Genomic DNA, 26189 nt, shown 5'->3' with positions numbered 1-26189 from the left:
GCTGTGTGGCTCAAAAGCAGGCCCCTGGCTGACTATGTGAAGGGCTGGAAGAAAGGAAAGAGGTCCCCAGCCAGCAGCAATGAGGTGTGTGGCCTGTCTTGGGGGACTCAGAAAGGGGGGGGACACCTGGCATCCCTCTCTGCCAGGGCTGAGGGCAAAAATCATGGATGAATTGGTCACAGCTCCCTGTGGGGCTGGGTGAGGACAGCAGGTCACTTACTGCTTTACCTCACCTTGTCTTCTCTGCTGAAATCACTCTGCTAATTTTATTTCCAGGAGAACAGATAGTTGTCTATTTTTCATCTGTTTTTCCCCAAAAGTCTTCTTTATCCTCCACAAAAACACCAACCCTTGAATATCTAATCATAGTTTATCCTAGGAGGATAGAAGAGGAAAGAGGCACTTGTTCCTGGCCAGAGCTGATCCTCACGAGGTACCGGGGGCAATAGCTGCCGGTAGGAGGGGCCCCTGTCTAGCCTCAGTTGCTGAAGATGTCGTCCAGATGTTCTCTGCAAGATGTCCTGATATGATTAAGCCTCACTGATTTAATAATGAGCCGTGTCCACAACTGGAGCTGGTTGCGGTTTGGACTTTATGACCAGAGTCTCAGATGTGACTAATATTGGTGGGAGACGGTGTCACAGCACGCCCAGGGAAGCTCTTACATCTGAGCATTTGCGAAAAGTACCTTAACCCACGCAGCTCCCTGGACACCACAAGCGCTGCTACAGCTCCGGTCACCCTCACAACACCCTTTCTCTTCTCCTACAGCAGCGGGTGTCGTGTCTCTCACCTGGCTGACCTCCGCTGTTGGTGAGCAGGAGGAGGGCAGGGAGGTGCTGGAACAGCTTGAGATGTGGACATCCTCAGCTCGGTTGGCAGAGGAGAAGAGTGATTTAAAATGCACGTAGGTCCCTCTCTGTTAATGGCACAGCCCTGCAGAATGACTGCAATTCAGAAGCTGGAGACCTTATCACCAGAAAATAAGCAACATGGCTCCAACTTTCTTTTGATGTAGATGTAGTCTAGCATTTATGGTGCTCATAAGCCCTTATCCCTTGGGAAGTTTCTTCTGTCCCTGTTGCCTCTTCACAACCAGCTTCCCCCTAGGCAGAAGGTCCTGTGTCCTCTCTGCAGGCAGGACAGAGTGGAGACCAAGCTGATGCCCATCCTGTGGCACTTTTCAAGGAGTAGCTGCTTCTCCTTGCTACGCTTCTTTCATTGGGATGGACTGGACACTTTCTGCCCTTTAATTAACATTCGCCCCACTCTCCTGGGGTAGCATCAGTGGAAGCAGTAGGAGCAAGTCAAAGGAGGTGAATTTGTTCAGAGGAGCTGAACAAGTTTCCTGCAGTGAGATTTTTATGAGTCAAGGTGGAATTCATGGAATAGAAATCTGGAAACGGAAAAAAAATATATCTCCAGCTCCTGCCAAAGGAGGGCTTATTCCAGATGAGTTACCTGATCTGACCTGCCTCGCAGGTGTGAAAACCTTCATTGAACCACCCCATGTTCTCTACCTGCCCCTGCAAACCCCGAAGAAAACCACCACCTTATTCCCAGGCACTGCCCTCATGGGAAGCAGCCAGTTTCCCGGAGGCATAAAGCTCACGACCTGAGAATTTGTGGCAGTCCACAAAAGGAAATATAGGCTAAACTTCTGAAACATTTCCTCATGTTGACGTCTTTCAAGCTGCGGAATCGTCCCCCGGGGACACGTGGATGCTCTGGAGGCTCCTTGAGTCAGTGAGACAGGACCGGACAAGGCACGGGGGGGACACGTTGGGAACGTTACTGCCCCCGTCCCTGGGAGAGACAATGAGGGGGGAGAGAGGAAATAAATTAGATGACTTGAATCATTTCCAGCTCTAATTGCTATGATCGTGCAGTAGTTTTCCCAGCCTCAAGTATAACATTAACCATCAAAGCACGATTTCACCCACGGTCAATTAAACCAGGATTCATCTGGCCTGACATCACCAAGTAAAATCCATCCTGGACTCAGGGACACACAGCTGAGAAGAGGTGGGAGCCGAACAGGGACTCTGCAGGATGGACAGCAGCTGCTGCCTTCGGAGGTGGACGCTCAGCGTGCTCTTCCCCTCCACCAGCGCAGGGCACAAAGAGTAACGCAGCAACTGCTGCAAATTTGCCTTTCCTCACCTCGGCAGTGTGATAGTGGGGTCCCGGGGAGTCCTTGAACACACATCACGGTGCGCCCCTCAGGTGTCCACAATGTCTCTGAGTGTCCAGAGCTGCGTTTCGCAACGTCGAGCTCCACAGGCTGGAGGAGAAGTCAGGGCATCAGGGCTTTCTCCTACAGCTGCAGCCCTTCTCCTTTTGGCTCCTTTCTCTTCTTCCCCTGGTCCCTGGACGAAGGGGCGAACTGAGACGTTTATTAGGTCTTAAATACCTAGAAATCAAATAGTGAGACACCCTCTGCCAAACACAAGGATTTAAAGGATGCGGTCATAACCAGCTGGACCTGGCGGCTGCGGCGAAGGCCTGACTTGCCTGGCTCCACGTAACCCGGCAGCAAGGCTGGGGAGAGCACGCAGAGTTCATGCCTCCTCGTTTAGTGCTTTAATCATTAGACAGGCGCTCCCGACAGCGGGCTCCGTGGGCTCGGCGAGTTAAAGTGTAACTGCCCCCCTTGGCAGCCCCCGGCCAGGAGCCCCGGCTCGTGTGACCACGGGCGCCAGCTCCCCACACCGGGCCTGCCAGCTCCCACTGCCTGCTCAGGCAGGGATGTGGGGCAGGCCCCAGCTGTGGGATGGCACACGGGGGGTGGCAGGTGCCCCCAGGGCCACCGTGGGGCACCGAGCCCGTGCTGGGGGCCCGGGGCTACGTGGTTAGTGGAGGCGTGAGGCCATGGCCACGGCCATAGCCAGACAGTGAGGTAATCTGCCCCCAGCCCCCTCCTCTCGGACCAAGTCTCCCAGTCTCTTCTACTTGGCTTAGACCCCGAGGCGAAGAGTTGTGCATCCTTTCCAAAATTTTTATCGGCATGAATTATGACAACTCTGGATATTCTTGTTGTCTGTTCGAATGGCCAATCCCTTCCTCAAGTCTTACTTAATTCTTGGCCCCAGCTGCTTCCTGTGGTAACAAGCTCCGCAGCATAATTAAACGTGGTCTGTGACAGCAACCGTGCCAATGGCTTCAGCAGGGGCAGCAGTGCATGTGTGTGCATGTACACATGTCCATGCACATGGGTGTGCACACATGCGTGTGCAGACCGGGGCATGCAGGAGGTGCAGGGGGAGCAAGCATCACTTTGCCACAACAGCAGCAACCCCAGGGAGTGGCCACCCCACCAGGCCCTCCGTCCAGATCAGTGCCACGATGCTGATGTCCCATGGATGTGGCAAGATGTCCCCAAACAGCTGAGCATTCACTGCCGGTTTGGGGGAAAGGACACGTGGGGCCCTGTCAGAGACAACAGAGGGGCTCACATCAGTAGGTAGCGGCAGAGGTCGGGGCTAACAGGGGCAGCCCCTTCTCCCTGCCCAGGCCCCAAGCCCCATGTCACAGCCCACAGCAGCTATACCCACCCCTATCCCTGGGTCTATCTATCCCTGGGTCTACCTGTCATGGGCCTGATGCCCCATGGAGGTTTCCTTTCCACAGGGACCTCCCCATTGCTTCAGCTGTGTGTGTACAAGGTCGGTGGGCATCCTCATCCTCCCCTTCACCTTGCTGAGAGCCTCTCCACGCCGCTGCTGGCATGGGGTGATGCAAACTGGCTTTTGGGGCAGGCAACACGCTCCTGGCTGGGCAGGTGACCAGGAATGTGCTGACAGCATCAAGCCAGGAGGGTGCGACTGGTGCCGCTGGGGAAGCAGGCAGTGCCTGCTCGGGGTGGGAAGCATCACCGTGCAGGAGGGTAACTTGGGGTGGTGGTGCAGGGGGTGGCCGCTGGGGACACGATGTGTGTCTCCTGGGTGCACAACTTCCCATGGGTAGAGCTCATACAGCCTCAGGACAAGCGCTATTTAGAGCCAGCAAAACCACAGCACCCTTCCTGCTTTTATTTCTGGGTCCCACAAAACCCTGAGATGAGCTGAAGAGCGTAAGCGAGGCTTGGGATGATCTCTGTAGCTGCTGGTTTGGCTGCTTGCAAACCAAACAAGTGACAATAAAGCCTTTGTGTGAAAATCATTGCATTCTGTTGGCTCCAGAGCACCCTTTGATAACAAATGCCTTTGGTTAATAGTCTCACCTTCACAGCTCAGCCCAAGGGGAACATAAAAACAATTCTTAGACACAGTGGTTTTTAAACAAGTATGCATAGCATTGGTAATATTGGGCTTACACAAACATCAGCATTAAAGTTTCCTTGTCTGTCTATTTTGTGTGATATAACAACTGAAGCAGCAGTGCAGCCACAAGATACAAGGAGAAGAAACCACGTGGCAGAAGATGGTTCTCTTCATAGGCACTCAGATGTTATGTTGACTGTGGTCTGAGGGCCCAGGCACTAGACAAAGGGCTGCATGCAGATACTGGTACTCCCTGGCACATTTCAAGGGCTCAGTCAGAAAAATAGTGCCCACGGTGTATATTTATGCACTCAATGAACTAAAGACATAAGACAACAAGTTCCAGCTCAGATTGCAGTCATTTATGCTTGTAAGGGTAAAACTAAAGACAGAGTTGCCCCATGTAGTTTAAGTTTAATTGTTTTTGTGTTCCATATTTTCTCTGGTCAACTTCCTCAAGAAAGTCATGAATGAATTTGCAGCTTGAGGCACTGATCTTCCAGGATGCACAGAACACCTACTGGCTAACACAAGTCATGGCATCTGAAGTTGAGCCAAAATCACTAAATACTTCAACAGATCCTGGGACTGTAATTATATACACCTGCCAAAGAGGAAAAAAAAGAAAATCTTGTGATTCATGCCCCAAAACATGATGCTTGCTCACATGCACAAGATCTTGTTTTCACTTGGGAGGCTTTTTGTTTGGTGGATTTGATTCTTGTTTCTGAGGCTTTCAAGTTCACTGAAGCTCCATTTTTCTTTGCCTCTCTCCAGCAATGAGAGCTGGAATTTTTCTTTAATTTTTTGGTACATGCAGATGGGGACCTTCTTTCCCTTGCGGGGCACTGGGGCTGTCTTTTGAAGAACCAAGCATCATGAAAGATCGTCACATCACATTCAACACTTTCAACTTTTGGCTGGTATATCATCCATTTTATAGAAGCATGAATAACCTGTACACAAAGACCTATAAAGAGTGAATGGGCTTTTGGGTGGTGCAGAGGGCCCAGATCCATCTCTATTGACATTTAATGAATGTATAAAATTGGGCTGCAGGGGTGACTGCATCACTCATTGTCAGAGGGTTACAGGAACCTTTCCAAGCACATGGAAGAGATACTCCAAGGATCAGTCACCTTTTCATTGCCTGACTTGCAGATGGTATGTGTGGACAGAACCCTAGCAAAGGCAAGGAGGGAAAGTGACCTTCAAGTGCTTCTGTTGATTTGCTCTCTATCCTCTTCAATTTCCTTGGCTCTTCCTTACTGAGAAGACGTCGGCAGTTAGTGGTGTCAGCATTTTGGTGAGGATGTGCTTTGAGACACCTGAGAGGCAGGAACCTGGTCATGCCTGGCTCTAAGCTGGGCACAAAGCTATTGCTGCTCCCCTTACTCTTCACACGGTCAGAGGTTCCCAGATGATCCCTTACAGACTCGCTGCATAGTGCCAGGCTGCAACACACCCCGCAGCCACGCAGCTCAAAGGTCTCCATCGCGTCTGAACTTGCCGAGATATCATCTTAAGATTGCACATGTAATGATGAGCACAAGCGATATTGTTGTGCTGAACAAGGTCTCTTACCAGAAAAACAAAAACAGGGAAAGTTGGCGTCATCGTCTCTAACCCCTGTCGCTACTCAGCTGTGAGCGAGTGCAAAGAAAAGCTCTGGGTCAGCATTAGCTGGGATGACTTTGCTGCGTGGGTCTAAGACTGATTTCCCAATGAAGTCACGCTCCAGTCTGTCACCTCACACAAAGGAAGCCTCTGGGTCATCCGCGGTGATAATTTGTCTGCAGCTCTATAGATAGCTTTGATCTACTCTTGTGACAGATGAACATAAATAATTGTGCTGCCACTGTTGTTTTCAGGAGTCATCACTTCATGCACAATGGGATCAAATTAAAGCCTCCAACCATAAGGGCGCGGATCAGCCTTTCACTGCCACCTTGAAGTCATTACGCCCCGCTTGGGTCACTCACAGGCCAGGGAAGGTTGCAGGGGCTGATGTGGCACCAGGAGCTCCATGTCTGACACCGACTGCATAGCATAACACTCGGTCCTGCCACTGGTGCTCCTCTGCCTCTCCTGGGCTCACAGGCTGGGTGGTGAAGAGCTGTGGGCGTACAAACAGGTGGCAGGGGTCTGAAGGCACAGGGTTGGTGGTGGATGCGGATTCCCCATGGAAGCTCTGAACTTGTTGTGTTTTGCTGACAAATCCCTGTTTTCTTGGGCTGACTCCAAGCTGCTGCACCCCAGTCCAGCAAAGGACCTGCTCTGGGCTCGAGGTGTTCCTGCCAAACTAACACAGGAGGACCCTTTGGAAGGCGCTGGTAGGAAGTACAGTTTGTGGTGCACAACGTCATCACCGTGATGGAGAACTTCAAAGGCCAGTTTCTTTTATGTCTGCTCAGAACAATGCCTCACACCTCTAAAATCATTAGAAAAAATAGGGGCCTTACAGCACTATATAACTAAAAAAAAAAAGTCACAGAAGAGTTTGCAGAAACCAGAGAGGGCTGAGCAGTTTGGTTCCTGTTTTCACTTCAACCACCAGCAGCACCATTTGCTGGGGGGCAGCAGCTCCTCCATTTGTCATGCCCATCCGATAACTTCAAAAGCAACCGGCAAACCCCTCCATTTTAAAATTCAAAACTGTTAAACTTAAGATAAAAAATAAGTGCTGTTTTCTGAGACACACCAAAAGCTGACAGTACTGAAGAGTTGGAAGCCACCGCCTTAGAGCATTTTGCTAGCCTGTCATCTGAGCAGACAATGCAAGCAGTTGAGTTACTGCCCCTTCACAAATTGCTGCAAGTTAGCTGAGCTTCAGTAATTGGCAGAATGCATGCTCTTACCCCAGTGCTAATCTAAGTCAAGTACGTCAGCCTGAACAGTAGCTGCCAGCTACCATTGTCCTCTCCTCACTTTGCTGAGTAGCAGAAAGACCTTGCCACGGTCATATATCATTCTCAGTGGAGATTCGTTTGTCCATACAATCCTCTGTTGTAGGACCTACTCATATGCAGAGAATCAAGGTAACAGCATGACTTCCTGCTTATCCCGGTTCATTTTACATCTCTGGGAGCCCTGAGACTCTGCAAAAACACCAGTACTCACCAGTCATGCCAAGCACAGTGAATAGGACATCTTGGGAACAGAGCCAAGCCCCACACAAGCCCATTAATATCTCTGTAGCATAATGCAACTGAGGTGGTAGCAAAGTATTTAAAAAAAACAAAACCAAAAAAAAAACCCACCCCACTTAACAACAACAAAAAAAAGAAGAAGCTAAAGGAGGGCCAAGCAATCTCACTCCTGTCTTCAGTAAAGATTCCTGTCCTCTACTGAGCACTGAACTTTGATGAAGCCAGTCTTCTCTGGGTGTGCTCTGCCCAGGACAGGCAAAACCAGCCACTAACTGCACTCTCTGGCCAGAGCTTTGGATCAATCCCCACCCACAATAACCCAACACAATGCTATGTTTTCTAAGAGGAGAAGAGAGCAATGATTTTTACATTCTGGTAAAAATTGTGGTGTTTTCTGCTACAGCTGGAAGTGTCTACTATTAAATATCAAGCAACTGCTGATAACGCTCAGGTTGCAGGCTGCCTGGTCCAGGTGGAGTGACAGTTTTATTGTGCATTCACATTTGATCTTATCCACAGTAAGCAACACACAAAGCACCTTCCCTCTGAACAGCCAAGCATACCTTGGCTCCGGTGGGTGCCACGGATGGGTGCTGCTGAGCCCCAGTGCCTGTGAAAACAACCTCACACAGCTACTGCTTGGACTGGGAAAACATCCCTGAAGCTGAAGTGAGCTACTTTACAGCAGTCAAAGGTATCAGTACAACATACTCCTGATTTCAACATAGCAATAATTCCAGGTAACCTTGGTAGCCACACTTTGCTTGCTCAAACTTTAATGATTACCACCACCAAAATACTAATAGAAACTATTAATGGTAAATTAATCCAGACCACAGTGGCTTGAACTGCAGACTAAAGTCAAACAAGGACCTAAAAATAAGATGCTGAAATCACTTACCTCCTTCTGCACTCCACACTCAGGCTTTAAGTCACACATGCATGTATTTCACATGTCCTCCAAGTCATTAAACACCTGATAGAACATACCACTGCTCCTACCAGCAGCAGTGTAGAAGCAGATGCAAAAATTTGCCCCTTCTGTGGGACAGTGGTCACTCCAGCAGGCAGAGCCTCACATATCTTATGCAGGACTCTGTAGGAGGATGGAGTAACCTGGAATAGCCTGGCTGAGAAAGGCAATGGATTTAAAAGCCAGTAAGGAAAACTAGAGAAAGCACATCACTACCACCACACTAACATCAAGTCAACTCTCCCTTTAAGTCCTTGCCTCCCTAGCAAGACTCAAACACCTGATCTGCTAGAGGAGGATTTCAGTTACCAGACCCATTGGAAACAGGTGGAGGCAATTCACTCTCAAAGACCCATCAGGTGGGGAGGTGCCCATGCGTGGAGGCAGAATCAGGGCTGCTCACAAGCACTGCTGAGTTGTGGAGGGCTTTGCAGCCTTGCACATCCCTGCTAGGTGTTTGGTGGAGAAGGGTCAGACACCTCTGCCAAGAGGAGGAGATAAGCACTGAAGCACAGTGAAGGCTTGGGCATGTGCAGGGGTATGGCTGAAGGGAATTAGATTGCATTTTTACACCTGCAAAACTAAGCTGAGACAAACACCCAAATAAGCGCTTGATATACATAGCCCCCAAATAAAAAGATTTTTCTCATTGGCCTAAACAAAGGAACACTAGCACAGAGAGAAGAGATGATCCCAAATTTAGCTCTGGATCTGGATGATATATATGTGCTTGCTGTGCCAGACTAAATCCCCTGTTCCAGGCACTTGTGGGCTGTGGAATTTGAAGTCTGGGTCTTCCCAAATGTCAGGATCTGGTTCATTTTAGAGTCAAGTCAGAGCAGATTTGAGTTCATGTCTCCTGAAAAGTATGGAAGGACTTTGAGGCAATTCCTTCTTTATAGGAACAGCCTACTTGGTGTCTAGGAGGTCACTGATGTGAGGGACAATTTACAGAATCAAAGCAGTGAGAGCCTTGCAATGCAGAACTGGTGGCCTTGGAAAAAGCACAGATGACAGCAATGCTAGGGCTTATGTAATTACTGATTTGAAGAAATCATTGCATCCTGCACACTTAATGAAGGAAAGGTTCAGCAAGAGAACAGTTGGGTAAATACATCACTGAAAATTGCATCATGGACCCATCAAGCATGGAGTCATGTAGACTTTTTAATTTCCAGACCTTTGGCATTGCAAGCTTAGCATTCTTTAAACACGTTTTTCTGTATGCAGCTGTATATATATATATATATATATATACACACTATCATACAGATGTACACAGATACACAGAGATGCATGCACACATGCACGTCAATGCATTGAGCTACAGATGACACGCTGTTTAAAGCTAAAAACAGTTTCTATGTGTTATATAACTGAGTTTAAGTGCGTTCATATACATTCCAAGACTTGTGGTTCTCCAAATGGTGCGCCGTTACAGAAAATGAAGGGTTTACTCAAGCTGAACAAAAATCCTTTTAGGAGGGGCTCTGGGCTAGGGCAGCAACCCTTCCTTTTTCCCAACGCAGAAAGAAACCGAGTGACTTAACTTGCCTTGTCACAAGGTTTGCGTTCGTAGATGTTCCAGGAGCTGAATTCCCATGAAAAGAGCAACACGCAAAGGGGCTGTGGATCCTGGGCCTAAATATTTAACTTCTTGGTGACTCATCCAGAACAGTCCCAATGTTTGCAATTGTAACCCTTTGGTAAATGTGACTGGTCACGGATTTAAAAACACATGGATTTAAAGCCCACACCCACAGAATCACTTGCTATAACCCTACTGCTACACCCTTGCTGGTCCTGACTGGCCCACACTGACATGACAGATCACCAGTACATTCAGGAATGGAGTCTACCAACAGAAGATATTTGGCTCTGTTTGCTTGACAAGGAATTGTTGTTCACAGTTATTTTTATTATATGCAGCTAAAATGTATCTGGTTTTCTGGAGCATGCTCCCTTTCTTCAGTTTGAGGGCCTTCAGAGACGGTTAAGGGAGGATTTTGGCCATTTGCCGAAGATTTCCAAACACCCTGAAGCCCAGTGAGAAGAGCAGCTACTTGATATCTCAAAGCCCTGCTCTAAAGGTCACTTGCCATATGCAGATCACCTCATTAGCACAGGCAATTAGTTTGCAATTACTGTTTTGGGTAATCCTGTGCACGCGCAGTCCAGCTGATGCGTCCCTACAGCATCACTCTGCAGCAGCAAAAAGCATCTACACAGCACAACTGCTGCTGACCCCGTCGGAAACAGGAGATCCTAAATACATTGCCCTTCCCAGCTGCTCGCTGCTGTGGCTTCAGCAGTTTCCCTGAGCAGTGTAATTTAGAAATGAGATGGGGCAAGTGTCACACTCGCCAGGAAGACGCATGCATGGGGATGTGAGAGGCCGGTTAGCAAGGAGGGGAGCCCCTCCTTCCCTGTAACCCACCTTTACAATGCCCACCAAGCAAGAGAGGAAAACATTGCGAACTTCTGTGTGTTTGATCACAGGGCTGACCATTTTCCGTCTTCACTGCAGCCTTGCCTGTTTTTTGTCACAGTGACAGCAGTCAACACGGACAATTTTATTCAGATGCCTCGTTGCGTTTTACTGCAGAATACATGAACTGTAACCTGATAACGCACAAAAGGGATTTGGCATCTTCGCTTTGTAGCGTGAACAATGTTATTGTTACGGGCCATCCAAGATATGAGTCAGCCTGTGGGGATATGGTGGTGTGGCCCATGGAGCAGCCCGGGCCCTGCAAGTCCTGCCTTGGGCCTGCTCTCCGCTGCTGGTGGCACCACCCTCACCTTTTGCTTGTCCTCCTGCTGGATGGGAGGAGCCCCTCAGAAACAGCACCAGGAGCGCTTGCAGGCTTGCCAGCTCTCCCACTGTACAGCAATCGGTTAAATTTATGTGGCATGTGGTTTCGTTCAGCTGATCTGGGCTCTGCTGCGAAAGCCAGGCACACCCTGGCCTGACTGGAATTGTGAACCCCCTTCCCAGCCAGACACTTAAGTGAACATTAAGCAGACTAGGCACCGAAAGGCCAATGGACTCTTCCTTTCAAAGCTCCTGAGACCCTTAATCCCCGTGTATCCTTTTTCCACACGCAGCTTTGTGCATTTGATTGAAGAGCAAGTGATTGAGATCCAATTAGCAGCGGGAAGGGACCCTGCAGGCGCTGGGACCAGGACGCTTTTTCCTGTCACATGCGAGGTCACTCCGATGGAAGGAGCAAGCTGGGACCTTAAGAGCCCCTTGAAATGATAAATGTAGTGCGAGCAGAAGGGACAAGGCCAGCGGAAAATCCCAGAGAACAATCTGCTGCATGGATAGACAAAAGGGGGAAGGAACGGAGAGGCTTTAAAAGAGAAATTAATTGGAAAGTGTCCTGACGTGGGGAAGTCTTGTCTCCCTGGGCTTTGGGATAGCTGCAGAGAATCTGGTGGAGTGTGTTTAAAATGGACATTGTTCTACCGCTGGGACCTGGTGTTGCAATGCTATTCTCTTTAGAACAGTTAAGAAATGCCAGAAAAATGAGATTTTACAGTGACATTACTCAGGCAATCTCCTGTGTCCTCAAAATGCAGCTGGAAGCTGGACACTGGGTTGAATTTGTTTCCTCCAGTGCTGCAGGGGTGCACAGGCCACTTCAGGTGACAAAGCTGCAACTCTCCAGTAGTAGCTGGTGCCGTGGGGACAGGACCCACCTTCAGGTTTCTTGTGAAGCACGCTGCTGCATAAGACAGCCTTGCTGGCCTTTGCACAGCAAGTCTTTCCAAGCTCATTACTCCATACGACGTGATCCTGAAATTGGCTCAACGCTGGATGTACATCTGGGATTCAGTCACTCATTAGCAACGTTGAAGTCACATTTATTTGGAAAACAGGCGAGAGACAAAGAGAACAGCTCACTTATCTCCACTTACCTGGCCCATGAGCTCCCAGGGTATTTGGGACACCCCTATGTTGATGCTTGCTCACATTTACCTTGCAGCAGCCCCTCTATGCCCACCCATACTGCCAGGTGCAGGGGGGAGCCAAGCCCCCCAGCAGGGTTGCCCCAGATCTGGGGCAGCAGATCCGACCGCGAGCCTGCTCTCGAGGAACAGCCACGCAGCTGCCCAGACCTCCTGCATGACCACCGATCCTCGCCGTGCAGGGAGGGTACCAAGCAAGATGCACCGAGATTCACTGAAATGAAGACATGGCACAGAATTTTTAAATAATTTTATAATTTCCTGATGAACTTAGTCTGTGAATAAAAAAAGAAGAAAAAATGAACAAAGTGTTTATATTATCAAGGCAAAGTTGAATATAACACATTTTCTTTGCAGTTTCATTATCCTGTCAGTAACATGACTCCAGCGATAAAACACATACAAGTTGAAGGCAGCGTGCACACTTGCATCACGGACATCAATGTCTCCCGCTGCTGTTATTTCAAAAAGGAATTCAAGTACACTAGATCCCATATCCAAAGCCTGTCTCCCCCTCCACTAAAGTGCAACACGTCTCTTCCAAAGCAAACGAGGGACACAAATCTGCAGACTGGATGGAGCATCCCACAGCTTTTTCAGTCCTTGGGGCAATCCTCCAGATTGCCTCCCCCCAAACACACGCTTTGTGAACCAGAACCTGGTGTGTGGCCCTCATCATTTACTGTCTTGGAGGGAAACAGCAATGTGCTATTGTAGTGGGCTTGGAGCGGCATGTTAGACTAGCACAGGAGTTATTCCCCTGTTCATGGTCCCATTTGATTCATCCTCCTTCAGACTCTGAGCAGATAAAGGCATTCGCCACCCAAACCTCCCCAGATATACTGTAACAAGCATCTCAGAAAGGGCCACGTGCAGCCAGCTGCCCCTGAGCAGGCACAGAGGACAGGGCATGTCCCAAGCACTGCCAAATGAAACGCAAGGGGTGGCTGCGCTTCATGAGGACTGAGGCTTGGCCATGTCCATGCACAGCTGGCAAGGTGGGGGAGATTAAAGGAACGAGGCCTACTTTTAAAATTTGGCTTCAAATTTGGATTTTAGATGATAACCACATTTCATAATAAAAGAGACTACACATGACTGATGAAGAGATCAAAGTTTTTGTCAGTCCAAACGGAAAAAATAATGTTTTGAGCAATAAAACCAGACAAGCATTTAGAACCCAAGGCAGAAAAATCTACTTAAAAGCAAAATCAATTTATTTGACTTTCAGGATCCAAACTGGATGTGCAAAATGAGGACAAATAGCAGATGATAATTAAATTTGAAAGAAAAAAAAAATAATTTAATGAAGTTCTTTACCTAGTATCATAGGCAAAGCAATTTGTGTTGGTTTTTTGTTTGTTTGTTTACATTACATGCCAGTTTATCCTCACATTGTTCCTTCTAGGTCTGAGGAAACCACAGCAGAAGGCAGCTGCTAGTCCTTTAATGTAACGTAAACTGCTGTGGATATGCGGTCATTACTGGACACAAGGAGATACAAGTCTGAAAATGGGCCTACGCGCCACTCGTAACTATTCCAGCCAATCTGCACTTGCATGTGTCCCTGGCATTTACAGGTGCAATCCAGAAGACCGTGAAAATTTGGCCAAAGTGTCTGATCCATTTACATCAATGGTTCATATTTTAAGGGACACCCGATGTAGGAGACTGTTACTAGAAAAGACTGATTTCCAAAATACTCCTTCATTCTGCCCATTTCTGTATTACACGTGTAGCATGTACAGTATAAAACTGGGAAAGCAGGAGTTTACAATACAGGGTTCGTAACATTTTCAAAGAGGCCAAGCTCTCCTGGACCTCAAAAGCCTGCAAAAGGCCACCGGTTATAATTATAAGCCCACAAATCCTTTTCCGTACAATCCTGAGAGAAGGAGTCAAGGCTTTGTTGCTTCTGTACTTGAATTCCTTTTGATGAAGTTTATTTTTTATATATTTTTAAAACACATCTTTTTCGGTTCTACTACTATCTTTTTTAATCCGACAACAGACACACATTGTTGGTAACTGCCCCAGCCTTAGGACCACACAGACAATATCGACAAGCAGAAAACAAAACAGGAGAAAACACCCCTGAAAAAGTCAGGAGAGATACTGATGACAGGGTTACAGCACTCACCACACACACTGGAAAAAGTCAGGATTTCTGTGTTTATGCTTTTGACACTAAAAAGTTTCAAAACAGTTTTTCTTTTTCTTTTTTTTTCTTTTTTTTTAATAGTCAGTGGACACAGCCATTTTGTTCAGAAGGATTTGCTGATGTGTAAGGTTCCTCCCGTATATGTGGAAAAAAACAATTAAAAACATTATTTTGCTTAAAAATCCCCCCAGACACTCGTTTTCCTCACCGCGCTGACAAGACTGATTGGCGGGGCTGCTCTCGCCAGCGGTGGCCGCCCAGGCCGCCCTTCGCCTGACCCTTCCACCCCACCAGCTTCACTGGGGCAGTGTTAGTTATCCATTGCCTTCTGCTTCCTCCCCGATTCCCCGTTTCAGTGCAGACGTTGAGCTGAGTAGAGGCTTCCTTTAATGTCAGATGCCTTGATTGTACTATTTCCCTTTTTATTTCATTAGTGTCATTGAGAAATACATATGTTATTTTATGTAGTGAAATTTTTGCTTTACAATGGTATCAGCACAAGGCTCTTCACATTCTTTGTAAAGAGCCCTTCAGTGGCATTGATTGGCAATTAGTACAGGAGTGGGGACTCAACCCTGTTAACCTTTTATCAGTTGCAGAAATTTCCCAACAAATTGAGCATTAGCAGCAGAATGGGTGGAATTAGAGGGCAAATGAAAATAGGTGCCCCTTTGGTTCAAAAAACAGGGTTGTGTGTACAAGCTTATGACATTAATGCTCCCTTGTGCAAAATACCGAGAGCCACAAAGTACCAGCAAATCTGATAGAGAAGGTGTATTCCAGCAGTGCAACTGGAAACTGCAACAAACAATCTTGTGCATCGCATGACCTTCGCCTTCCATCCCCTGGACTTGGCAAAAATCGGATACTCCAGAGAGAGTTTGGCATTTTCTAGAGGGATAGCTGGTTAAAGGCAGTCAAAATGAAAGAGAATACCAGAAGCTTAGAGTTTCACTTGGGAGCCCTCCAGTCAATTCTTCTTCCAATCACAAATAGTGCTAATGTTCTCACACTGCAACTCTAGTGTTATAATGTCCTTTTAGTGTTTTAAATGAGGCTTGATTCAGAGGAAAATATGTACTTGGGCTCATGGATATCATCAACATCATGGTTGGGGTGTCAGCTTTTACACTGTACATGGGCTTCAGGCTTGAGTTAATTTTTAGCCAAACACAGCTAAAATTACCTACTTAATTTTCTACAGAGAGCTTCTCAAGGCCTTACATCTCTGTTTCTCTAGAAATGACAGCTTGCAAGAAAAAAAAAATCAAAGCAATCAGGACTTTCACAACTCCCACAGCAAATGGAAGTTCACAGAAGAGAAGAAGAACAAGCAAGTTTCCTCAGGCACACTGGGAACTGGATGGGGGCCCATGAAGCAGGAAGGGCCCCCGAATTTCCCAGAAGTGCTGCAGTGTAGGACTGTTGTGCTAGGAAACTGTCTGCATCTCCCTGGCTGCTGACACCCGGATAGCAGATTTTAAAGGAGCTGCGGAGGGTTAGGCAACTGGATGAACATCATGGTATATGCACACATATGGCCCTTCTGCATGTGCCTGATATGCAATTTCTTGATGGATTGCAATAACCGAATCCATTAATTACCCTAAGGCCAGCGGTGTGGCACTCCATACAAGCAAAAGGAAAAGCTTTCACTGGTCACGCTCAACAGTGACCAGCAGCATCTCCCAAATCCCATAGTTCCCCAAGCTATTCACTGTGACAAGATCTCTATCTACACAGGATCAGAGAGATTATCTGAAATAGTTCAATGGAGATCAAGTCGGATCAAGTCTGTTCCCAAATGAGATCTGCTCTCTCCCTGAAAGCACTTTACTGAGGTCTAAGATCAATGTTTAAGATGGTAAGTCTAGAAGCCCCAGAAGATAACAGTAGTTAACGAGAAAACTTACAAAGGCCCAATAATCCAGATGGGAAGAACAGCAGGTGTGTGGCTTGCAGATAAAGACCAAATGGCCAGTGTGAAAACTAGCCAGGCTTGACAAATCCTTTCAGGGATGAAGCTGGGAGATGTGTAAACAGTGAGATTCACCCGGTTTCAGATGCATGGGTCCTAAACATGCTGTCACGACAGCAACATGCTTTTTGCTGAGGCACTTTCCAACCTAGAAACAGAGCCTCAGGCTGGCAGCTGAGTTAAGGATGCACAAGAACCAGCACTGAAACTGGGAGCTTTCCTGTGATGTACGGGCAACGCAGCAAACAAATGCAATTGAAATAACAGCCAGAAATGACCACCCCTTGCTCCCATCCCCTCCCCCTTCCCCTGCAGCAGAAACGCTATCAAGGAACATCTCAGTAAGAGGTTTACAAGCAGGAGTCATTTGAACCATCGATAAGGGAAATTCCACAGCTTCTCACAGAGGAAGGATTGTTTTACAGCAGGGAACCAGGGCAGCTGGAGATTTGACCATATAAGTTAATGAGATAGTCAGGAGTGGTGGTGGTGGTGTGATGATGTTAGGCTGATGGCCCTGATGGTTTTACAGGCAGCATTAAATTCCTGGAGTGAGTAATTAGGGGTGATGAAGAAAAAGCAAGAGGAAAGATTTCAAAACAACTGCTCCTATCAAAACGTGCTGACTCAAATAATAGGACCAAAGGGGTGGTTCTGGTATGAGGCATGGCTCAGTGGTATGTACAGTCACTGTCTACATACCTTCCGGTATTTCCCCCTTGCAAACATTCAGGTTCCCATTACTCTCCTGTTCCACGAGAAAAAAAAAAGCTTTGGGACACAGGCTGTTACTACACTGAGAACTAAAGCTACATGTCCCGATTTGCAAAGCGCTGGCAGTTCAAAACACAGAAAAGGCGTGAACCACCTCTTCTTTGGAGACTTAGATATTTCTTCCCAGCAGACACCATGGTTATGGATACATTGCTTCTTTAGAATCATTACAGCAGAATGAATTTGGGTGTGATTTATTTCAATATAATCTATAGGTATATAGGTTTTCAGTTTTGCCCAGTTTTCAGTGGTTGAAAAGAAGATAGGGTACAGCTTCACTTATTCAAACTTTTGCTGGTCTCCTTTCTATTAGAAGCAATCAACCAGTCACTTCTAAGTATAAAAATACGGTGTGAAGCACCTACAGGGGAGCTGTGCCATGGATTTGAAAGACATAAGAAATGCAGTTTTTCTGAACGGGTTTGAAACATTTTACTTTGCGTAGCAGTTTAGTGCTTAAGCTCAAAATAAAGTAAGTCACGGAATTAAACTGAGGGCTCTGAATGGGAGGTTTACTGAGAGAGATTATGAATGCTATAATCAGCTGATGTTTCTAAAACTTGTAAAATCTGTTAGAGTTACAGCAATGGCCGCAGGAGTCAGAGGGTTCATAATTAGCTGGTGACTAGAAAGCCAAGATCTCATCCACTGCTGTGTTGATATTTGGTCTCCTTTCCCCCTCCCCTTGTTCTCTAAAGTAATATGAGAAAGCCCAAGGAGAATACCTCCTTTAAGGAGTATGCAGGGACTTGTTAAAGGGTTCTGTCCTGCAGATGCCCTCAGAAACACATAACCATTGGCAACTAGGAGAAAAAACATGTCTTCCCTTTAATGCAGAGTCCAAGAATGAATGTGAAAGTCCTACCCATAAAACAGGATTCTGATTTGCTACCATAATGACAAATTGACCTGCTATTTCAGGTCATATTACCTATCAGCAGGGGCTTTAATGAGTGTCAAAGATGGCTGGGAGCAAGAGTAAGGCCTCTCATATACATATAAGAATTGCACTGGTTTAGCTAAAGCTGTGATTTTATACCTATCTACTCAGCGGGGTGCCAACCCCAACAGAGATGCTCCTCTTTATAAGAAGGGGTTATTGCTCTGAATTCAAACTCATTCTTTGTCAACCTAAGCTAAACCGAAATAAATTAAATTATAATTATAGTAAGAACTATGTTACCAATTTACCTAAATTAGTTATAAAATTATACTTCTAAGCTAAATGATGCAATCTGCTCATGTACAAAATGCCTGAAACTATTCCGATGGCAGCTAGTGTTCACAAACCTGTGGCCTGAAAAATTAGCAATGGTCAAACTATACAAGTTAAACCTGGGAGCTGACCTGTTGACCACACCTGCTTGAACGGAGAGAGCTCTCTATAAAATAAGAACTTAAGAGGTACAGACCTATGATGAGAAACTTCAGCTGGAAAAAAAAAAAAAAACTGAGAAGCCAACAGATGAAAACAGTTATCTGAAAATATGCCCCACTCAGCATTTCAGAGTCAAATCAGTGAACAATAAAAATCAGAGTTAAGTAAACAGAAAGTACCAGTATGCCTACCTTGTTTCCCAGCTGCTAGACGAAGCAACTAACAGGACCAAATAGGGAAACTTTCCTTTCCTCTCCTCTCTCTGTTATTTAAGAACATAAGAAGTATTGAGACAGGCAGTGAGACCTGAGCTAGCTAGCTGATACTGGCCAATTGTGAGCCATAAACAGAGCACACTCAGGTTTAGGTTTTAGCACTATGAAATTGAGGCTTTCAGCTTTTATGAAAAAAAAAAAAAACAAAAAGAAAAAAGAAGCAATAAATGAATGAAGGGCAAAGGCTACCCTTCTGCAACCTCATGGAGAACTAGAGCTGCTTGCATTCAGTGGATCCCCTCTTCTTTGCTCAGGAGACTTGGAAGAGCGCGGCTTAGCTGCATCCAAAAGTCACAATACCATCAACAAAGTCAGTGGGGAATTGGATGCTAAAGTAGAAAGGCAGTGAGAAGCTGAACACAAGCATGATTGATTAATCACAGACTGGAAGAACCTAGAGAGCATGTAGTTTTGAGTTTTTTTTTTTTTGCTTTTGTTTTCCTTGTAAAAGGTGCACCAGAAGTTTCTATTCCATTTTCTGTCTTTCATACTCCTCTCATGGCTCCTTGGACTGACTGGGCTTGGCCACTGGTGTGCTGCTCCAGCAGGGCCAGCGGCCGAGGTCATGATGACTCCTCAAGTGCATTGACGACTTGCTCCAGGATGTCAGGGCAGTGATCCGCTATCTGCTGTAAGATGGCATTGGCAAACTCCTGCAGCTCTGCGCTTTCCTTCTCGCCCTTTTCTAACTCGTCACGAAGCTGCAAGAAACACACAGAGCTGCGATCATTCTCTACTATTAAACATGTTCACTGTATAACAAGTCCTGCCCAGCAGGCTCAGCTCCAAGCTAAAATGCCAGCTTTAGAAAGGCAGCTAGCAGAGTGCTCCACACTGGGCACTTCCAGGATTGACACCTTCCCTTGGTGACTCCATCATCAGCCTGCAGACACTGGGCAAGTTCTCCTCTCTATATGTCACTTTTTCCAGTCTGCGGGACCAGATTTGTGACCTTCCCAGTAAAGGCCATGTCAACACGGGAAAAGTAAGTGGCTTACCTACTCCCAAATAGATTGTTTTATGATAAATATTAGAAAACCTTCCTCCGCAGAATGTTTTTTTTTTTTCTGAAAGCAACTGTATTCCACAAAAAATACAGTATTTTGCTAGTATATTAAATAGTTTGACTTTTATTCATGAATAACAGGATGCAATTACTTAGGAATTACTTCCTATATGACATCAGTAGAAATGTTACATAACTATATGAAATACACGCAGTGACAACCAGAATTCTAACTTGTCTGTGGAAATAATCACTTTCAGATATGGTGCCTCCTCACTCAGCCATAAGGTTACCATACAGAATTGTGGTGGAGCATACATATTTGTTGTTTACTAACTACAAACTTCCTATTGGATTATTCTTTGTTCAGAGTAGTTGGCTCAGAATGAGACATGAAACTTCAAAACTTCATCTTATTCGCTCTTTGTATCATCTACAAACTGTTTGTCCAACAAATGGTGTTACAAACCACACCACACAACACGCTGGAGTTTATGTGAACATAGTTTTTAGCTCTGAATCTAATGGCACTGCCAGAATTAGGGGCCCACAGCCTTAGCAAAGAGCAGGAAACATCTGCCTTCAGTAACCTGTTTATCTGACCAGCAATTGATAAAGCCCATGTTGGCCTGCAAACTGTGCAGAAGAATCCCAAGTAAGGCTGTAATTTGTGCAAGCATTAAGGGATTACTGTAGTCACAATGGTCTGAGGGTCTAACAGAACAAGGAGAAGCAGCATCTCTTACTAGACCAGACGATACTGTTAAAGAGATTGGATAAGCTTTCAAGTATACAGCTTTTTCGTATACCATATTGCAAAAAGCCTGCTCTGTTTTATCGGTGGTATTACTTCTTCTAATTCATTCTCTATAAATATAAGACAAGCATGTTTTTAGCAGGTACATATACTTGGATTGGGCTCTGAAGTTCATTGCAAGCTTTTGCATTTAAAGGTCTTCGTCGTTTTGAGCAGCTGTAGTGATTAGCTTATCAGGTTTTGAACCTTCCTTTAAATTTGATTTTTTATAATATTACCCTTCAGCCCTCTAACACTTCTTATTCTTAAGTTATTAATATTTGTATTGGAACTCTATGGTGTTCATATGTGACACGGAAAGAATGTCACACTGGAATTTCTCATCTGTGAAGGGATACCTGCTCACCAGCATATTTTGTACTTCTTTAACACTGATTGTTGTAGGTTTTAACAAGGAACAATGGTCAGGCAGCAGGACAACAGATCAGTTTACCTCAGTAACAGTGCAATGCAGGGGGAAAGGTTACATTTCTACAGCTAAAATTCTGTTCAGATAGATTTCTGCTTAGTGGTGGTATCAAGGAAAGATTGATACGTTGTTACGGGAAGAAATACTGCCTATAACCAAACAGCCTAAGAATGACTATAGAATAAATACAAATGCTTTTTAGGGAAGCTATAGTATACACTTCTATAGACAAAAGTGAGAGAAAGGAAATTAAAAGGGCAGGCCAGCTCCACTACTCCCTTTACTAGGCAGGGTAGCATATAGTAAATTATTTGGGCTTTGCGTGCTGAATGTTAGTTTAATGTGCTCTTATGTGCCTTGTTCCTACTGGCTGCCGTACTCACAGAACAGCTATATGAATCTGAGAGGGGCTTATGCCAAGAATCACAACGCAAAAGCAACCCGATCCTGCTCCACAGAATGACATGAGCCGGGGAAGGGGGGAAACGAGCGGGAGGGGAGCACGCAGGGCTCTGTGAGGGCTCTCGGGGGAGCAGGGAGGGAATCCAGCAGGAACCCATCACGGCTCGGGAACGGCACGCTGCGGTTCTGCGATTAGCCTGGTTCCAGCAGCCTGGCAGAGTTATTAGTCGGAAACCTGCAATGGATGGCTAAGCTTAGGAGAGGTCCACTCAGCAAGCAGGATTGAAAGAGCTGGCACGGCCCGCCAGGAGCGGTGCTGCACGTGAGAAGCCAGGAGATGTGGTCTGAGGAGCTACGTCCCGAGTCTCTGGTTGCTCAGTCTAGTGAAACGCCAGTAGCTCACGTGGCCCCAGAAACAGCAGCCTACAAACCACCTACTGCTGGGAAATTCATGGGGCTGGTTTCAATATGAGACCCTGAGGCACGGCTTCCTTGGCTTCTGGGGCCAGAGCAAAGATTTCAGTGCCATTCATCAGAAGGGTGGAAGGTCGTGGAGGCTAGGGGAGACAGAGAGCAATGGGAGAAGAAGCAAATGATGTCATTCTCCTTTTCTTTATCCGTCCCCTTGCAGGAGCCTGTTCTGGGCTCTCGAGTCACCAGCGGAGGACCAGGAGAGGGCAGTGTTAGCAGGGAAAGCACAGCCCGGGCCCCCCATGGGCCATGCTCCACCACCTTCTGAGCAGAGATCTGTCCTCCAGGTACACCAGCCAAACCTTCCACGTTAAGACTCCAAGAAAGGACAACAAAATGTAAAATATCAACAGAACTTAAAAGTACCTCGGTGAGATTAACCTTCAGAAGTGAAAGGAGGTTGGTGGGCAAGGGAGAATCCTGTCGGCTGTTGTCCTCAGCCAAGGAGTACGGCAAAGTCACTGACTTGTCAGTTTCTTGTTGTACAATTCATTTATGTGAAAGTATGCATAATACGAATATTTCTTATAAAACCAAGAGAAGCCCAACAACATAAGCCCACACCAAAGCTGAAATAAATCAAATGCAATCAAACAAAAGTAACAAATTTAACCAGATGAAGAAAATATTCTCAAAAAGTAAGTTTTGGGCCATCAAGAGGAGACTGCTCTGAATGCTGAAGGCAAGCAATAATGCTCTGTAAATCAGCATAGACAGAAAGTCTGTGCAGCTGTCTGGCAGATGTCTGTGATGCAACATCTTTGAAATAAATAGCAATGACAGCCTCGCATCAAGTTTGCTAGCTTCAGAACATCTAGGTTTAATAATGAGATTTCTACTTAAACAAAGTCATCTTAATTGACTGTGTGGCTGGTTACAGCATTTCTGTATCATCTATGTCATCTCTGTTTACATCATTCCTCCCAGAAACAGCTGTGACCAGCATACGTCACTCCTCATTCAGACAAGCTTCTTAATGGGGAACATCCGTGGTATAACTTGATTCACCTAGATGTTTGGCACTCCAAAATTTAGAGAATTTCTTTAAAATTGTGACTATCAGCTCTTCTCCTGGTAACCTAGGTTTTCTTCTTGTGAATGCAAATGTAAACAGTGCTATGCCATTTTTCTATGAAAATAAAGAAGTGTTAACAGTCTTTTTCAGTTGGCATTTTCAGCTCAGAATATGATAAGACTCATACACTTGCCTCATAGAAATGACAAAAAAAAGAGAAGGCCAGATATATTTGCCTAGTTGATGACAAGTAAAAAAAGATGACTTGGAAAGAATGGGATAGCAAGGACTCCCAAAGTGCTTCATAGCATTTATGCTTTATCTAGGGACAGAAGAACAGAAGGGACCTTCTGTGTCTCAGGGGGATGTAAGCTTGCAGATAACCTGCAACAGATTCAGACACTTTTCACCACTGTTGTCTTCCTGGGTTTAGAGCAAGTCATTATAGGAATACTTTACCATTTATAGTTAAACTTCACTAGTGAAAATAAATAAATAAATTCACCATGAAATTACCTTGCATTTGTACTTTTCCGGTTCAAGATATTCTGGAAGTTATTTAAAGATTAATTGTCATTCAGAGGGAAAATAAGTTCATAGTTAAGAAATATGATGCCATGATTTTACCTGTGTACGAGGTGAACCACAGGGCTGTTCCGCAGAGCCTCAGTGGCCTTTGCTTACCCTATCATGTATGTAAGGCAACATTAAGCTAAGAACCTTCTATATTTATTTATACAGAGGATATTCCCTCTGCAGCGCATTATTTTCCTCTCAGTAATTCTGCACAAACACTGATGAAAAAAAGGCAAATAAAAAAAAATGTATCTCATGCAGATGAATTCTGGCTATGGACAGTAAAGCTGAAAGTAGGAAAGGAATTGCTTGTAGAGAGAAGCACAAAGGCAAATTAACTGCAGGGCTTCTAAAAGGCTATAATGTTGGGATCTCTAATCACATTTTCCCCAAAGTTCAGGTGCTTTTGCATCAGACTATGGCTACTCTGAAAAATAGTTTTAGAGCTTAAAATAACAGAAGTAAGCAACAAAAAGAAATCCAACTGATTTATCTTAGCCTTTGCTTTGTCTGAAAATAAGTTAAACTACAGTGTACCTCGGGCAAATGTCAACAGTTTTTGCATCTTCCCAGACACACCAGTCTAAATATGTATGTTTGGAGTAATGAGGGCCAATTATATACAGCCCTTTATTTCTCAACTTTATTAGACTTATAAAATGGTCCAAAGAATGGGTTAGGAATATAGAAACCCCAATCTGCCAAACATTTTTTTCAAACATATATCCAAAAGTTTTTTTTTTTCCTGATTTAGACCCTTAAATATTTTTTTTCTCTATCCGGAAATGTTTTCTTTTATCTTTTATCAAAATATTTAAAAAAATATTCATTTAAAAATTAAAATGAGATTTCAAGGTAAGCATTCTGGCTTGCCTTTTTAGAGTGATGCAAACTTTAAAAATATGCTTTAAATATATCTAAACACACTTGAATAGATTTCACCACCTATTTTGAGAAAAACACCCTTAAAAATTTGTTGAGGGCTTCTGAGGCATACATTTGAAAAACTTTGTACACGTGATTTATCCTGCATTTCTGAGCATCTCTAAGCTTTGCAAATAGCAGAAATATTATTTCTTTGGTAGTTTATGAAATTTCAAAATAAATAAATGGGGAGAAGGAATGAAATAAGTATTTGTAAGTTATACGTTGCATTTGGCTGGAGAAGTTTGCCTGTGAATCCTGTCCTTGCAGGTAACAAAGAGTAATGTTTGCCTGTGTCACAGGGCTACCGGTGAGGGCAAGGCGCCACTGTGCTGCGCATACCTGGTACAGGTGGAACCCCACTGCCCTCATCTGTAACTACTCACAATTTGGCATCTTACTGGGATGGTGAAAAGCAGCTAGGCAGCAACTTCCCCGGGTCTCGGTTGTTAAACATTACCTTATATGTCAGCTTACTCTCCCGAAGCAAGACGACTAGGCACCGCAATTAGTCTGTAATCGCCGCTTCATTCTGTACCTACACCTCGCCCCTTCCCTCCTCTGTTGGTGAATGGGGCTGCAGGGCTCCACTGGGACTCTGCGGGTTTATTCAAGGCAGTGACTGATAGCAGCAATCACATGACAGGGAAACTCACCTATCTACACAACAAATCTGAAAAAAAACACCTCTTTTAAGTCCTTACTTACAACTTTTAAAAGGTTAGAAGACAGGGTCGAGGGTCCAGTTATGGTTTTGTGCCTTCCAAGTGCTAAACACAGAGGAGAGGATAAAGCAGCAGGTTGTTAAATGAAATTAAGTTACATGCATCCATTTATTTTAGGATCAGAGCTTGAGCTCTTCCTACTCATTTCACATTACTTATTTCTCTTTAAGAGGAAGTTCAGGACTTTGTTTATTAAGAAGTGATGGAGAATCCTGATAGCTCGGAAATTTCTGACAGATATTCCAAGAAAGAAAATTCTGTGGAATATTTTGTTTTTGTACAACCCAGTGAGGCCAACAAGCAACACAAGGACGCAGCTGCTCGTGCGTGTGATTACCTTCATTCATGAAGGACACCCCACAGACCTCCCCAGCTGTCCCTCTACGCAAGCAAACCACAACCCCTAGCGATGTCTCATGCCAGTGGAGGCTGCAGAAAAACTCCTTGAGGACCACAGCATCTGAGAGAGGCACAGAGTAGCGGAACCTGTTACTAATAACAAAACGCATGGAGAGGTGAGTTGTCCTTAAACAAATGCGGTAATGGCTCAGAGGCTGACACTCCATCTGCTTGTAGGAACTGCCTGAAATGAGACCACACAACATTTTAGGCACTTGCCCCACCGAACACTTGACCTTATCCTGAAAGCAATGTTTTTCTCTTTATATCTCCTTCCAAAGTCTGAATAATTAGAGTTATTGACTGATAGTATATATCTTAATTAACATTAATTATACTAATTCCATGCACAAATAAAAATGGACACTGTTATATCAGAATCAACTTATGGATAGTGTTTGTAACTTCAATCAGTGTTTAAGAATTATGACACTGATTCCAAGTTCTTATCCTCAACCAAAACATTAATTTAATATAAAGGCTCCAAATGGTACTTACTGTAATAATTTTAGAGAGTTCC

General features: G+C 45.3%; 1 protein-coding gene and 2 long non-coding RNA genes across 17 annotated transcripts in view; 1 reads left to right on the top strand and 2 right to left on the bottom strand.

Moving 5' to 3' along the window:
- Nucleotides 1-2946: 2946 nt before the first annotated feature.
- LOC310892720 lies at nt 2947-9592 on the bottom strand. Of its 2 annotated transcripts, XR_014578326.1 has the most exons (3): nt 8313-9592; nt 7975-8021; nt 2947-7360 (listed from the first exon to the last, which is right to left on the bottom strand). It is a non-coding gene; the product is annotated as an uncharacterized lncRNA (long non-coding RNA). The 2 variants fall into 2 exon arrangements; XR_014578327.1 differs by lacking the exon at nt 7975-8021.
- A 3005-nt stretch (nt 9593-12597) lies between these two features.
- Nucleotides 12598-26189, bottom strand: part of ERC1 (ELKS/RAB6-interacting/CAST family member 1) — a 308495-nt gene continuing 294903 nt past the window's right edge. For all 14 annotated transcript variants that reach the window (XR_014578009.1, XR_014578010.1, XR_014578011.1 and 11 more), the window contains one exon: nt 12598-19626. Coding sequence is in view for 10 of the 14 variants with exons in the window: in XM_083819803.1 (XP_083675929.1) it covers nt 19489-19626 (138 nt within the window). In the remaining 4 variants the exon portion in view is untranslated. The remainder of the gene's footprint in view (nt 19627-26189) is intronic.
- The window catches only part of LOC310892291, a 55547-nt gene continuing 48992 nt past the window's right edge, over nt 19635-26189 (top strand). The window contains exon 1 of the long non-coding RNA XR_014578014.1: nt 19635-25785. This is a non-coding gene — a long non-coding RNA (uncharacterized lncRNA). The remainder of the gene's footprint in view (nt 25786-26189) is intronic.

The sequence above is a fragment of the Anser anser genome, assembly GCF_964211835.1.
Source record: "Anser anser genome assembly, chromosome: 1".
NCBI classification, from domain to species: domain Eukaryota; kingdom Metazoa; phylum Chordata; class Aves; order Anseriformes; family Anatidae; genus Anser; species Anser anser.
This window is presented reverse-complemented; position numbering and strand designations above follow the sequence as displayed.